Consider the following 16,161-nt stretch of genomic DNA (forward strand, 5'->3'; position numbering starts at 1 on the left):
TATCACATGTAAAATAGCTGGTATTGAACCAAAATCTGCCTTCTGGGATGATCAACCACTGGCTTCAATTCTAAGAGGATCTCTGGGCCAAATCTGTTCCTTCCTCTATACTGCAGTCCTTGGAGATTTGGACATGGTCACTCTTGCCTTCGTGTCTCCCAGTTCCACTCTCTGAGCACCCTTCTTTAGCTTCCAGACCGATACGGTGGAGAAAGTGTACCCTGGATCCCACTCCTCTGTGATGATGGGAACTAATGGAGAGAAGACACCGGCATTTTTGCTGAAAGGAGGTTATGGGAGCCCCAGACCTTTCTCACTGCAGACCTCAGAGCCTGGCTCTGAGGGCAAAGTTGCTCATGGAAAAAGCCGACTTTTGCCCAGTGAGTCAGGCTTAAAGATTGTCTGCTCGCTCCAGCCTCAGGGGGAGATTGATGTCTACGCTGACGGATCACTCCAATGTATTAGGTAGATAAAGAAATTGATTATTCCATAAATCATTGTCTTCAGGAAAAAAAAACCTAATTTTTTAAAAAAGAAAATATTATAAATCTGTCCAAACCCCTGTGTGAGTGAACGTGTAGCCATTTCAGTTTAATTGTCTGAGAGCTTCTTTGCTATAGCCCCAGAAAGAAAAGCCCCTGAAGCTAATGACTCCCAAGCTAGAGGTCCTCACCTTTCAGGGAAGGCTATTCATGTCCTGGGAGAGACAGATTTATACTGCAGCAGGAAGGATCTGAATTAGCCAGCAAGAAGAACTGTCTCATCATAGCAGACAGAATCTTATCCCTTGAGACTCTAACACTGGGAACAAACCCCTGCCTCTCTTTTCTATCACTACTTGCATGTAGCCAATGCATCTAGAAAAGATAGTTTTGAGCCAGGGATATGGCTCAGTGGCACAAGCACTTGCCTGGCAAGTGCAAGGTCATGAGTTCAATTTCTGGTGAAAGAAAGAAAGAAAGAAGGAAAGAAAGAAAGAAATAGGCTCAATTCTGTCCTAAGACAGGGACATGGTCAGAATGAATCACTGGGCTTGCATGTGGGTATAAGGGCTCAGGAGTGAGAGAATAACGTGAGCGGTTCATCTCTTTGACTCTCTGAGCCTCATAACTCCTCCCCAGAACAAAAGAAAATAAGGAAGATCCAAGCATAGTGCTCTCACTTGAATCACAAGTACCTAAATGTTAAGGGGCCATGGCGCTCACTGAAGGTCACCCCCTTGGACCTACCATGAGGACACCCAGATGTCACCGAGGCCTGAGCTGCTGTTCCACTGTCCCCCATCCCCAGCCTCTGCAGTCCCCTGCCCTGTGACCCTGCAGCACATAGAGTGGGCGCTCAGTAAATGTTGGTGAATCAATGAGTCAGCCCAGAACCCATGTGAAAAAGACAGGAAATAAACATAAAATTACAAACAGCCTAAAAATAGCCACACTTCCAAGCAGATATTTTCTCGTTCTGTGAATCTTAAGGGGAGCAGTAAAAAGCCCAAATCCCTTCATCCTGAAATATCTCAAACTGGGGCCTCAGAAGTAGCCCACGTCCCTCCCTCCCCCCACCCACTCTGGGTCTGTCTAACTGTTGTATGACTTCAGGGTACCATCCTAGCTCCTAACTGAGGCCCATCAACCTAAGATTTGCTCCTTGGTCAGGGATGAAAGGCAACTTCTCTGATTGTTATTCCAATACTCTTTGCTTTCTTTGGTCCTTTGGTTTCTAGCCCAAATGTGCCCCCCAGTGATGGACAAAAGTTTCCGCATCCTCTGAGACATGGTGGGGTCACTCATGGCATGGCCCTCCTACTGGGGAGAGGCCTTTGTCAACACCCACCTCCATCACAAGGCTTTTCAGACACAGCCAGGTGGTGGAGCACCTGGAACCAGGATTCTTTGGGGAATGCCACAAAGCTGTGACACATTTATTTCCCATCACCTGAACAAGGCATAATTTTATTTATTAGCAGAAAATACAGCTCCATTATAGATATGCAGGCCTCCACAACCAAGGAAATAATAACAAGGAAAATACTTTTAAGAAATCACATTTAGCAGGATAAAAATACATTACAGAAGCCTACTTACCAAATGCAATGTGAAAGATGATGCTGACAAGCTGAGCAAAGACGCGCGGTATCAGGTGTGATATTTGACAATGGAATGCTCACTCGTTTTGTCATCTGCTACTGCTCCCTAGCAGACAAGCCATACAAGGCACGAAAGATTTAAGAACAATTTATGGAAGGGAAAAAAAAAGGAGAAAATTCGATCCATTAACTTCATCTTCCTTTACCGAGGATTACTCCATTTGAACAACCAGAAGTAACACTTCCTTTTAGTCCACTGTGCGCGTACTAAAAACTGCAGTCCAATTTGTGAATGCCAGAGCCCTAGAGGAATTAGCTTTTGAAAGGAAAACCTGTTTAGCAAAACCTTGTGATAATCACATCACCCCTTCTGGAAAGCAGAGTCAGTGTGCAGTGCAGATGGTGCCCCGCACTACCCCAGCACCCGGCTGCTCTCCGTGGTGCTGAACGCAGAGGTTAAGGGTGACCCTTAATGTCCCTGCCTCTCAGGAAACCACACATGGCGGCGCATTATCTAGGAGATTTTATAAACACATATGGATCTGCTTTGTATTTTCTTTCTATGTAAAAGAAAATGGCTCATGGGTATTTGTCTACTTGGAAAAATCTAGACTACTTAGCTCTCTACATCTAAAGTCTGAATTTAGCATTCACATATGTGTACAAGCTCATGGGTGCTTGTGTGCCAGGAAAATAGTGGGGCTGTTTCAATAGGTTGGGCGGGTCGACAGATAAATATTTTTGTCTGTTTTTCTCACAGTCCACCAAAGGATATGACATTAATCATGTACCCTTTTCTGTCCCCAGTATCCCAAATGGTGATAGAGAACAATAGAAAGAAGTAGTGCCCAATAGTTTTCACATGTAGGGAGCTTACACTAGTATTTTGATTATTCCATGGACTCAGAGACCATCAAATGATGGTCTCTAGCATTGGAAGACACCCTGGACTCAGGAGGAAGAAGCTCTACTTCCCTTATAAGAAGCCAGGGATTCAATTTCACTGCTCCAGTCTCCCCCAGCCTTCAGTCCCTGTGGAATAGCCATAATTCAGCTAAACCTGAAAGTTCACCCATATTTTATTTACTGATTTGATGTTACGAGACAAGCAAAATAGACGGCTGTCACCTCTATTAAACTGGACAGGAAAAATGGCCATGTAGGCAGTGGGCTCTTTCTACTCATAATATGTCATCTGTTTCCCCAGGGAGAGAAGCAAGAAAAAGGGCTAGATTCAAGGGAGAGTCCTGTCCTGTTGTGTTCGTGGGGGGAACACAATGTAAACCTGTCTCACCCTCACGCTCAGCTACACTGACACAGTTGGCAGAAGCCCAGTTGGGGAGGAGCTGGGACCATCATTGAAGTTATCAGTTTCTCTAGTGATCCACAAGGAGTTACTGGCAAGGTGTGGAATAAAGAAAAACTGCTGAGCTCTGATTGGAAAGTAGGGAAGCAAACCTCCATGAGAACATCTGTCGTAAGTACAGAAACACATACACGTACTCACATTCACACTCCTCAGAGCCCCATGTGGGTGATGCATGCATCCCTAAGGTTAAATGGCTCCTGATGACAGTCCACACAGCCTGAATCTCCAGGAAGACTATCAAGGCTCCTGCTTTACACTGTCACATAGAACTTAGTCTACGTGTCCTAATAGAAACACAAGTAGAAGGCAGAAAAGTCTAACTGGCAGCAGTGCCCATGGTGCAGCAACGGTTTTGCCTAACAGATGTCCTGAGTGATCAGCCTCTGAAAGACCAGAAAGCAGAATTCTCTTCCTTCATTCAGTTCCTGCAGAGAGCAGTGTAGATTTTAGGGGCAAGTGGGAAAGAAAAAGGACTGAGGTCATAAAAGCAGAAGAGGATCGTGTTTTCTTGAAGTAGACAGGTAAATCTCTCTCAAGAAAAGAATCATCATGATGATACAAACTAGACAATGGATGTTAAGTCCAATCTCAGGATTGAGAAAGAAGAACTTCCTCTCCCAGATTCTTCAGTTCTACTCTCAACAGAGTAGCTGGAAAAGAGCTTGACATAAAAGTTGCCAAACTGGTATCTCAGAATAATACCATGAGCATTCCTTGACTTCATGAAAAACATAACAGTTTTACATGAAATCCTCATGGAAAAAATGGAAAGAGGGTTCAGCTAAATGAAAAGGTAGTTAGGTGGAAGTACATTCAAATGACTATATTCATCAAGGTATTCATTAACAAAACAGATATTTAGTGTTTACCTACAATGAGCCATGCTGTGCTATGTACTGGGCAGAGGAGTGAATAAGGTAGCTGAGATCCAAGCCTGCACTGTGCTTATCACTAAGGTAACTAAGAATAACAATACAGTGAGTGCTATGACAAGAGAAGTAGGGAGGCTGTGGGGACTCAGAAAGGGGTGGAGGTCAAAAAGGTTTCCTGAAGGAAAAACAACCCATGTACTCTGAGACCTGAGTATATATAAAAGTCAGCCAGGAAGACAAGCAGGGCAGAAGCCCAGAGCGTGAGGGAAAGCACAGTGCCATCTAGGACTTAGGTGCACAGGGACAGGGCCTGAGTTCATGTGGCAACCATGCAGGTCATGGACAGGCTGTGGTGTTCCAAAGCTAGTTAAGGCATAGGGCAGTGGATCTAAGATCCTGGTAAATCCAAGGGATTGACATTGGTTACTTCTTCTCCAATGTGTTCAGTAGATTAACTGAAGTGAAAGAAGACATATTTACCCCAAGTTCCCATTGCATGTAGGCTAGACAAGAGAATAAAGAGCCCACATTGCTGCATGATTTGGAACAATGATTCCCAACTCCAGCCACACTAGAGGCCAATAACCACTTGGCCTCTTTACCAGGAGGGAAGCAATAGAGGGAGAAGAAAGTGTTTTTTTGTTTGTTTGTTTTTGCTACTTCCTAAGAATGGAGCAATGGGAACAAGATTCAGTGTTCCAGATAAAATGAACAAGAATAACTGCCTTCAGACTCAATGATGGAATTTACTGAAGTGATGCATTTAAGGCTCAAAAGATCAACCACCAGTGGGAGGATGAGAGGAGTTAGAGATCCGTGGCAGTGGTAGCAGAAGAGACTTCATGATCTCACAAGACCATCAGCTCACTACTAATCAGTATAGTGAAAGGCTGCTAAGGAGCCTAAAACAATCTGAGGTTGCATAACTAGACATCAAAGATGAGATGTGAGGAGGTGATGATCTTACTAGTTTTAATAAATAAGCAGTGTGATGATCAGCTCTCAACATCATGATGGTAGATTTGGGCATTTCTAATAGGAAGAAATGTCTTTACATTTCTTCAGACCTGCAGGGTAGGACAGAAAGCATATTCAATCCAGGGAGCAAAGTAATAATAATAGGAAGACTAATGGGTAGCATTTATTGAAGGCCTACCATGATCATATTCTAAGCACTCTAAATTAACTCAATGAATCCATACATCATCATGAGGCAGGTACTAGCATTATAGTTATTTTTTTTTTGAGACATTAGCCTGCCCAAGAGTAGAGAAATGGGAATCCATAAGGACAGTCTTCAAAGTCAGGCTTTTAGATTCCAGAATTTATGAGCTTATCCAAAATACTAGATTGCTAAAATGCACCAAAGGCTTCCTATGTGCCAGACAAGTTAATTCTCACAATAATCCCATGAGGTTAAATCTATTATTATCTCCATTTTTTCCAGGTGAGGAAATCTCGGCTTAGAGAAATTAAGTGACTTTCCCAAATTCACACAGCTAGGAGGGAAGGAATGGGAGTTTAAACCTAGACAGACAGATTTTTAGAATCTACATTCACAATGCCTAAGTCATTGCCTTCTTGGAACTGCAGAGACACATTTCAGCTTTTCGGAGAAAAATGTGCAGCCAAGATTGGAGTGGACCAAGATGTTTGCTATTAAGAATGGATAGAGTAGTAAGCTTCCTGTTGCAGATGGCATTCAATTAAAGTGGACCTCCCCCAATATGTAGAGAGGTCCTATACTGCACTGGAATGGTAGCCCCTCAAAGAAGACCAGTAGCATCTATTGTATTCAGGAACCAGCTAAAAATGCCAATTCTTTGGTCTCTTCCCAGACCCACTGATGCACCCCAGACTCACTGACACATAATCTCTGGAGACAGGGCTCAGTAATCTGTATTTGAATGAGTGTTCCAGGTCATTGTGATACATGCTATTATTTGAGAACCAGAGGCCTAAAATGACTGTTGGGGTTATTTTCAGCTTGGCTTCTATGATTCTTCACCATAGACAGGAAACGCAATGCCTGCAGCCCTGGGAAGTCCTTGGCTCCCTGCTCCAGCTTTTCTGCCCAATTGGGCAGCTTTTTGGAATAGCATATTTCAGTTCTGCAAAGCAAATGCAAGGAGGTTTTTGCAAGAGTCTCTCTTGCAACCACATTTAAAGAGCTCATCCTTGCAGTTGTTCTGAGAACTCTATAAAACTCCTTCTATTGGTAGCCTGTCTGCATCAGTCCCTTTAATAGCACAAGACTTAATTGTCTCCTATGGATTGGAACCCTCTTGACACAAACCAGAATCTTAGCTCCTTCCTGTTCCTTTTTCCCTCTACCATCTTTAACCACATTCAGCACGGCACCAAAGGATTTAGAATCAAAGCCAGCAACTCCCCCCATCACATACCACCTCATTATCTCCCATTGGTGTGATCACTATGAGTATTCTCTTCTCTAGCTCTTGCCTAAGGCCTCACTGCCCAGTGTCTTCCAGAGAAGCCAGCAATGTCTATCCTTGTATTCTAGTCTCCAGCTACATACCCTCTCTGTTCCCCACTGGCTAGCCCAGAAAACAAGATTGGATTCCCCACCCAGGAAGAGCTGATCAGCATTAACCAGATCAACCCTTCTTAGCATCACATAACCAGGATCTTCCCACTTCTGAATACAAAGAAATGTATTTCAATTAAAATACTGCAAATACAAGGAAGGACCAAAACCCCAGGGACTGAAAAGTAATGGTCTAGGAAGGGGGCCTCTCTTGTACTTGGAATTGGCACAGATGTTGGACCCCACCCATTTTACTTCTGGGCAAATGAGTATGTGGGCAATGGACAAGTGTCATATACCTAACTTCATGGAACACAGGGCACGGGGGTGAATCAAGAGTAGAGAAGCAGACAGCTCAGAGTCTGATAGCAGAGACACGGCTTCTATCCTTGAGAACCTTCCCTTGCACCCAAACATTCTTTAAATGTTAGGCACTGTGAAAAGAGCTTTACGTAGTTTATCTCTTTTAATCTTCACAATAGTCCTGTGAAGACAATCCTATAAGGCTCAATCACATGAAATTTTTATAGGTCAAAAGCAGCAGAACATGATTCAACTGCATATTAATATCCCACAGTGGGGAAAAAATAGAGGCTCAGAGGGGAAATGACTGACCCAAGGTCATGAAGAAGGTATGAAAATGCAGATTTCATCAGCCTCAAGACACACATTCATCATATTGAGGTGTCAAAAATATTCCCCAAGTGAACTCAGATACAACATGTAAGACACACACTAATTTTTTAGGTGAAAACATGAAGGGGAAAAAAATCCACTTTAGAATCAATGAAATACATTATCTGACTCCAAAACTTCCTGCCTCTTGAAATTGACAAGAAGAGATGGCTTTGAACATCCTGCCAAATATTCACTGGAGAAAGCTCAGATATGTCCCAGACCTAACCACAGCCAAGGTCAATAATGCTAGCAAACAAGGTATAAAGGTCAAGGGAAGTGAAAAAGACTTGGGAAACAGAGGGAAAAAAACCACCAGCCTCGGAGCAGGAGGCAGTATAGACTGGAGGTAATTCCAAAAGAAATAAAACCCTGGAGGGGAAAGGTACAGGGGGCAGAGAGGGGTGTCTGTGCCATTGCTGCTATAAAATGTAAAAAAGCAAAGCAAAGCAAAATCAGAAAGACTTATTGTTCTCAAACCCAATCCTCTGGCCCTCAGTTCAAACATCTCTCCAAATCACTCTAGTGAGGGTTCAGTCTCTGGGGCAAGAAGCACAAGGGAACTTGGCCCCAGAAGTACACCAGGCGCCTGGAGCAGGGCCAGTATATAAGGAAATGCTCACTCTCGCAGAAACTCATGCAAGGGCAGGGCCACCATTCAGAATTAAATTCCTTAAATTCCAAAATTAAAATCCTTAAATTCTGGCTGCCTCACCCCAGTCCAGGCTCTTGCTGGCCTCAAATTGGGAAATGATCCTGGTATATAAAATGATCTTATGACCCTATGACCATGTCAATCCCAAATCTGTCACCACTGTCCTGCCTCTGAGTAGTGCAGCTTCCTACTGTTGTGGAATAGCTCCATTTCTGGCAGCTACTACAATCCCAGGACCCCCTCATCTCCCTAGAAGAGGAACAGAGGGGACAAAGGAGACTAAGTGGGACTGCCTTGGCTCCTGTAGAGTGGAGAAAGGTGGATTGGACAAGGTTGTCACACTCAGATCCCTACACTCATCCACAGACCCCATAGGACAGCAGCAGCGATTCAGGGCCCAGTGTCAGCAACGCTTTGCCCTCACACATTGCCCACTGGCCTCAGTGCCTAACCAGGCACCCCCTGGTTGGAATGCCATGATGATTCTTGCTTGAAAAGAGAATGGCCATAAAACTTTCTAGCCTGGAAGGGATGCTGGGGAGCAGAGAATGTGGCATTGGGGTAGCTAAAGGGCAGAAGGAAGGAGGGAAGAAGAATAAAGGGAGTCTGTGTATTAACCATCTTTCTTTTCCAGGTCGCAGCTGATGGGATGAAGGTGAGGGGAACACATAGCCATAGACACAATGTCTTTAAGGAGAGCCTGGTGGATCCTAGGGAGACATGTGGATTGGAGATCCCCAGAGAACACAGATTTTGTTTAGAGGTGGATGGAAGCCTGAACAGAGTCCAAAAGTCAGCTCCAAGTGAAAAGTAGAAAGTCTGCGTGTATGTTGACAGAAGAGGTGCGTAGAACCATCCACATCTTTCCCCTTGAGATAGCAAAGCTGCCCTCCTCCTGGCTCATCAGCAAGGCCAGCCTGCAGTTGGAAATCAGCAATGATACAGCTACACATGGCAGAATCTGTCCAGCCATCTCCCCAGTGGGCCAAGCGCATCTCCCCAGCCCAGTCTATTGAGACCTGGCTCAGCCACCTGGATTGAGGAGAGGAGGCTCTGCACTCAGCTCCTTTACACATCATTGCTTTCAGACTACAGACTCAGTTAAATGCACTACATGTGGAGTCAGGCTGACCACAGTTCTTATCCCATCTCTAGCACTTATAGGCCTGTGATCTGGAACAGTTCAGTTCTCCAAGCTTATTTTTCTCATCTGCAAAACAGTGAGAAGGTCTGCGGGGTAGTGAAGGTTCAGAAGATGAGAAAAATGCAACAGTTACATTTATTGAGCATTTACTATTCATGCATACTACTTGTCACTGAAAACACAGGACAGAGTGTGGCAGCTAATAAATGCTCAGTATATTGGGGTTGTGATATTGCTTTATTATTTTGATTTTGCTCCTGACCCAGGTGGGGCCCCAGGAAGATGACCATCTCAGCACAGGCACACTGCCCTCTGGTGCTGCTGCTGAGGAATCAGTGCCTGGGAGAAAAACAACCCCAAGAAACAAGTCCAAGGCCAGAATGCCAGCTCCATCTGCATTTGGTCTGTTTCTACACGAGGCCCTTAGCATATCTGTCCATTCAGAGCTCCAGCCCACCACACCAGTCTCAGGAAGACAAGCCAGGGTTGAAGGGTGCTGGCCCCAGAGAAGCCCCTGCTCTTGGAGCATCAGTTCTCTCCATGGCGAGGCACAGACTGGGGAGCTCCCCACTCCCCTGCACTACCCAGTGCAGCAAAGTATCAGCTCTAGAGGATCCTGAGCAGGCAGGGAGGAGCTGCATCTGCAGCTGTGGGAGGAAGAAGCAGGGGCAGCTGACTGTGACAGGCTGGAAGAGGCTTGGCCTCAGTGGATCAGAAGCACAGCCCCAGCTGCTAAGCACAAACAGATCTCCCCATAAAAGACCACCCCATGCTGCCCATAGCCTCTCCTGCTTACTTCTTGTCCCTCCCCCAGAGAAAGAGTAGTTCTCATGCCCACGGGGTGGAGGCATTTGTGCATGGTGCATCGTTTCCATGCCCTGGATCAGGAAGCTGTTTCCTAGGTCTGGGACAGTGCCTGCCTGAGCGTGGGAAATGAGGGAGGTGGCTCATTGCCCCACAAAGGATCCTTACAGCAGTCGGGCATTCTTGCATTCCTAGAGGGGCAGGGACATGAAAAGCAGTCCCTCTAAGTCCTTTCAACACAGCAGGGTGGGCTGGGCTTCGGAACTCAGCCCAATGTCATACCCAGCTGCAGGGGGGTGCAGGTGACCTTGGAAAAGCTTAGTGAGGCTGGGGTACCTGGCTTATCCTGCATTAACCACTCACAAACCCCAGGTCATCTTGATATCAAAGGACGATTTAGCACAACGTGAGAAAGCATCAGGAAGAAATTAAACTCCAGGTGGAGAAAGAGGAAAGCCCTGGCTGACAGGAGCAGCTGGGCTGAAAAGTGAAGGCAGAAATTCCTTAAGTTAATGCTTTCTAAGGCCCCTCGGGCCACTCCCAGGTCTTGTCTGAAGCTATTTACTTCCAGGGGGAAAAACCCTATTGATCTTCATTCAGCTGCTGTCTGTTCCTCTGCCGCAGCAGCGATGTTTCAGTGCATCACCAGTCACTGAGAAATTTCTCATTGTTTTACATGCAGTGGCTCCTAAACTCAAGAAGTGATCAGAGGAGTCCCAGATGGGGCTAGTTTAGGGATTCTGGGGGAGAGGGCCTCATTCCCCAGGGAAAGGCTGGTCTTGTCCTTTGGGCTCCTGTATAGTAAGGAAGCTCAGGACCTTGCAGTTAGCTCTGCTCTAAATACTCCAAAGCTGGACCAGCCCCTTTCTCCCACCCCAGCCCCCATATATACACACACACCTGCTTTATGTCTCTGCAGTCATTTGGCTTTGAACCTCTCCACTGATTGGCTGGAGATCATCACAATCCACCCAAGCTTCTCATCACACAGAAGACTGGCCAGGCTTCCCCAGCTGCCACCACCACTTTGTGGCGCTTCCTTTTTCAAATTCCAGGTTAACTCACAATGTATGGGATTAAAGTATGTCTGTAATCCAAGGGAAGAGCTAATCGTGAAACCTACAACGACACTAACAGTTTCTTTCAGCTTGTGTTAATGGAAACTTTGAATCCATGCAGTAACATCCATGAAGGTTAACCAAACTGTTTACAGATAGAGAAACTGAGGATCAAGGTAGCAAGGAGAGTGTGATTTGATCAAAATAGTCCTGATAACTGGCAGCAGGTAAAGCAGAAAAGCTGGGCCTCTTTCCTCTAAGCCCAGTTCTAGGTCATGTAACCTAAAAATGCATGTTCCCACAGGTTACAGAAGTCCATTTGGCAAAAAAACAAAAACACAACAAAACAAAAATCCCCACAAAACCCTGCAGCAAACTGTTTTTCACAAGTTAAGACCAGGATCCATCCAAATGATAATAACAATGATAATAATAATAAAATGCTGAACAATATGCCTTGCAAACCTTCAAAGACCAAAGCTTGATAATCACACACAGAATAGATCTTCCACATATTCATATAAAATAATCAATGATCATTTTTTTCCCCGCAGACTACAATCCAATTACTCTCTCTCCCTCACTCTCCTTTGTTACTTGCAAACCATCCAAGCAATCAATGCCTTGACCTCTCCCTCTGATAGACACAATTACAAAAAGACAGAGCAATGCAATTCATCTATTCAAGATGGATTGTTTGAACACTCTGTCACACTGCTGAGCTATCCATCTCCTTGTCTAAGAGGAAATTTCAGCCCCCAAAAGAGGTACAAAGAGAGGGAGCAGAACAGTGCTCCCCAGCCCAGAAAGCCTGTCTTGCACCTGCAGGTAAACCCTCCCCGGGCCAGTGCTCAGCGACTCCTGGCTGCTAGATAGAGAAAGATTCAGCTCCAAGCTCAGCCAACCCCAGCACCAATCTTGAGAACCAGAAGCACCCAGCATGCTCCAGAGCGCAGTTTAAGGGATCTTGATTTCTGATTCCTAAAGCTCCAGCCAGAGCCCTCAGATACCAGGAGGGGGAAGGGTGGGAAACGAAGATGGTATAGGGCCCAGCCAAGGCTGTGTGTTTGGGTTTCAGCAGGAGAGTCTCTCTTTCCCTCTCCCTCTTTCTCTCTTCTCTCTCTCACTCTCTGTGCCACATTCATCATAGCTTCCCAGGTTCCAGGTGGGGTGCATGCATGAGATCAGAAGAATTGAAGCTCAGCTCCCCAGGCCACTCCAGAGAAGTCTAGAGATCCTGGAGCCTTGCCATTCTACACCTAGGCTGGCACAGTTCCAGCGGTCACGTTTGGCATCAGTACAGCACCCCAGTCCTTGGACTGGGAATCAAATGGAGCAGGGTTCCTGGATATAAATGGCCTAGACTGACACAATAATTAATCGTGGGGCTTAATATGAAGATGATTAGAAAAAAGGAGACTCTGTCATTCTTTAATTACATTATTCCATGCTGAACCCAAGGAAGGACAGCAGGTTTGGAGACAGGCTTCTACTCAAAGCCATGAGGCACCCCCAACCCCATCCAATTTCACATGAGAACAGAAAAGTAAGAACACATCATCCTCCCCCCTTGCAGCACCTCCCTCTCAGGTTGCCCTCACCTGCTCCTATCTCTCTGGGCCTCCAAGATTTCTATCCCTGAAACTGGGCTGAGAGCATACCCTCTCACCCTTGGGGAAGAAGGATCAAGGAGGAGGGACCTGCAAAGCAAGGGATGGACACAGAAGGCCTTTAGGGTCACTGTTTTCTCTCTCAAGGATACTCTACCATGCAGGTCCCCCAAAAGCAGAAGAGAGGAGAGAAGAAATAGAGGAAGTACTTATCCACTATTAAAGAGCTGCCTGTCCCTGGAATGGTGACCATGCTGGGTTCTGGGGAAGCATTTTCAGCTTGCCAGAAGCAAGCTGGCTTGCAAAGGGTTAAGCCTGACCGCAAGGGTTGTCCCCAGAGTCCCCCCCCCCCCAGGGCTTGGCCTGCTCAGCCTCCCTCTACCTGCCAGGGGCCTGGAGCACAGATTGAAAGACCCCAGCGCTGACAGACCTAAGGACTGTACTCTGGCCCCATTTTCCTGGTGTCAAGTTCAAGAGAATCTGGTAAGTGGAGGGCAACCAGGGAGGAGACAGACCCTCTAAGGGTTGTTGATCACCACGTAGGAAAGCCTCAAGTATGGAAGTCAAGCCTGACATCCGTTCCTGCATCCCCTTTCACAAGGCTGGCAACCCTGACGCCGCACCTGGAGAAGTGCCACAGAGCAGAAAGGTGGCCCTGGCTGGGCACAGCTCTGGCTGCCGTGTGCCGGATGCTGGCGGTGGTGCCTCACGAACCCAGGCGGCCCAGGTCTCTGGCCTTGGTGGCAGGCTTAGCGCTCCAGTAACGCAGGCTCCTGCGTGGCCCTGCCGGGCCCAGCCCTGCGGTCGGTGAGCTGGATACGCATGGCCACCTGCACAGCCCAGAGCGCTGCCCACGGGATATCTTGAGCGGCCACAACAAAGTTAAAGCCCCAAGTAACAGTAAGTCTCGGATGAGAAGAGACTCGAGCAGCCCGAGCCTCAGAAAGGCACGCGCAGACCCGCGGCCGCCGCCAGCTGCGGAGGGATTTCGGCTAACTTTGAAAACCGCTCGCATCCCTCGGCCGCCTTCCCCGGCTGCGCTGGACCACCTCTGTCACTCCCTTCCCTCCACTTCGTTGCCTCGGGTGTTCAGAGACGGGCTGGAGTGACCAGCGGGGGAGGTGCCCCTCTCTCGTCCCCGCCCGGTATGAAAAGGGCCGCCTAGACCGGGAGCAGTCCCCGGGCAAGAAGACACTGTCGCCTTCGTCTTGCGAATCCGTATGCTGGGCACCCACTGCCGCTGCTAGAACTGCGCCCGAAGTGGGGCCGCGGGGCCGCGAGGAGCGAGCAGGGGAGAGGAGCGAAGTTGGCGCCTTCCCCAGGGCTCCCGCTCCGCGGAGAAGCCGGGTCCCAGAACTCGGTCTGCGGCCCAGGCCAGCTGGCAGTCGCCGCGAAATTCTCCGGTTGGAATCGGAACCGCGCGCCACCCTGCCCCGGGTCTGACCTCCCGGGAGCAGCCAAGGGCCCCTCGCCCACCGCGGCTCGGTGGCCTCCTCCCCAGGGAGTAAGGCCTGTGACCCCGGCTTTGGAACTTTGTCCTCATCCCCGGGAGGAGCTCCTGATATCTATCCGGCCCCGGCGGCCCCGAGAGAGAGTGGGAAGAAAATCTCCGGGGATTGCGTGCTGAGACCCCCGTTCCCGCCCCCGCCCGAGCGCCAGGAGACCCCTCCCGGCTCCAGGGAGCCCTTACCGATCCGGATGACGTGCGGCATCCCGCGCGAGTCTGGGATCCAGAAGGCGCACACGAGGAGCCCGGCCCAGTATTCCCAAACCAGACTCCGGAGGCGCCGCCAGGGAGCGGTCATCGTTGGGCGCCGCCGAGCGTGCCCGGGGCGCGGCCGTGGCGGGCTCCCCGGGGCGGCAGCTCTAGGCGCGGGCGCGCAGCAGCCCCCGAGGCGCCGCCTGGCCCAGCCGCCGGGCTCCGGAGCGCCGCTGCGAGTGGGGGGCGCCCCGCGGCGCTGCGCACATCTTACTGGGGGGCCGCCCTGCCGGCGCCCGCCCCGCCCGGCTGCCGCCCACGGGCAGCCCGCGAGCAAGGCTCCTGGGCTCCGCCCGGGCTCCGCTCGGACTCGGCTCCGGCTCGCGTCGGCTCGGCTCCCGCACAGGCTCCCACCTGCCCCGGCTGCGGGGCGCTGGCGGGCGGGCTGCACGCGTCTCCGGCCGCTCCTCCTCCAGCCGCCGCCGATGCTATCGCCCGGGCTCGCACAAAGCCCCGGAGTGGAGTTGCACGCGCGCACACACTCCCTCCCAGCCCCCTCCCCGCGCCCTGCCTCCCGCCGCCCGCGCCGCCCGCGCTCCCTCCGCGCACTCCCCCGCGCACACACTTCACGCTCACACTCGCCGAGGCGCACACTCGCGCGCTCACACCTGCGCAGGGGGCGGGGAAGGGGACCCCGGACCCGCTTTGAGGGGACGCCCAGAGGACTAGGACTCTGCTGCTTTCCAGACGTCCCCATCCGCCCTGTCGCCCCCATCCGCCCTACCGCCCCCAGTCCCTTCGACTACGAGGGCACCGAGCCCGGGAGCCAGGCGTGGAGCGCGAGAACTGGCACCGCGAGCTGGGAGACTCGGCAGCCCAGAGGCCCGACCAGCTGGAGGAGACGCGCCCGCGGCGGCAGCGGGACCGCAGCCCGCCGTCTGCGGTGTCTCGCTTTTCCGCTTCCACGCGGCCTGCGCTGCTGGACGGCGGCGGCGTCCGGACACTGACCCAGGGACTGGTGTCCCTCCACAGTCGCATTTCTTGGGGGAAAGCCGGGCTGGGGCTGGAGGATGGGGGCTGGGGGAGAGAGCATTCACAGAAAACTGTCCAAACTGGGGCGAGGAGCGCTGCGGGAACTAGAAGGGATGGGAGAGACCCGGCTGGACCCTCTGCACAGAAGCCTGGGCTTGACCGCGCATCGCATCCTGCACCGCACACTCGGGCTGCGGAGTGACACCGCTAAATCCTCGGATCCCCATCCTCCTGTCTGTTGGGGCCCGCGTCTCTCAACCCTTTTCCCCAACTGGGCAGTAGGGGCTAAAGTCCCTCCCCAGTTCCTCCTGAGAAACAAAAGAGAAACTGGAATTTCCCCTAGGACCTAGTATGACCGGCCAGAGAGCAGGCTGCAAGGGTTAAAAATGTTGTTTATTAGCAATAATAATTTTTTTCCAAGGTGCGCTGAGTATCGAGGGAAGAGAAGGGCTGTGGAGCGAGGCTGGAGCAGGAGGCTGCGAATTACGCAGTTAGGCGAGTTTAATGACCTTTTTGACAGAGACAAAGCGGTGCAGATACAGTAGATAAATAAACGGATCTGTCACCAGGCAGCGACTAGGTTGCGTGTGAATTTATTTTTCTCATTTAAAT

At 49.5% G+C, this 16,161-nt stretch overlaps 1 protein-coding gene across 1 annotated transcript in view; it reads right to left on the bottom strand.

The window, feature by feature from the left end:
- The window catches only part of Grik3 (glutamate ionotropic receptor kainate type subunit 3), a 207,202-nt gene extending 192,434 nt beyond the window's left edge, over positions 1 to 14,768 (bottom strand). Inside the window, exon 1 of the mRNA XM_063236091.1 lies at positions 14,509 to 14,768. Within this exon, the coding sequence (XP_063092161.1) occupies positions 14,509 to 14,623 (115 nt within the window). The 5' untranslated portion in view covers positions 14,624 to 14,768. The remainder of the gene's footprint in view (positions 1 to 14,508) is intronic.
- Positions 14,769 to 16,161: the final 1,393 nt, after the last annotated feature.

The sequence above is a fragment of the Cavia porcellus genome, unplaced genomic scaffold (assembly GCF_034190915.1).
Source record: "Cavia porcellus strain 051 isolate PalLab524CR breed Dunkin Hartley unplaced genomic scaffold, mCavPor4.1 scaffold_25, whole genome shotgun sequence".
Taxonomy (NCBI): Eukaryota; Metazoa; Chordata; class Mammalia; order Rodentia; family Caviidae; genus Cavia; species Cavia porcellus.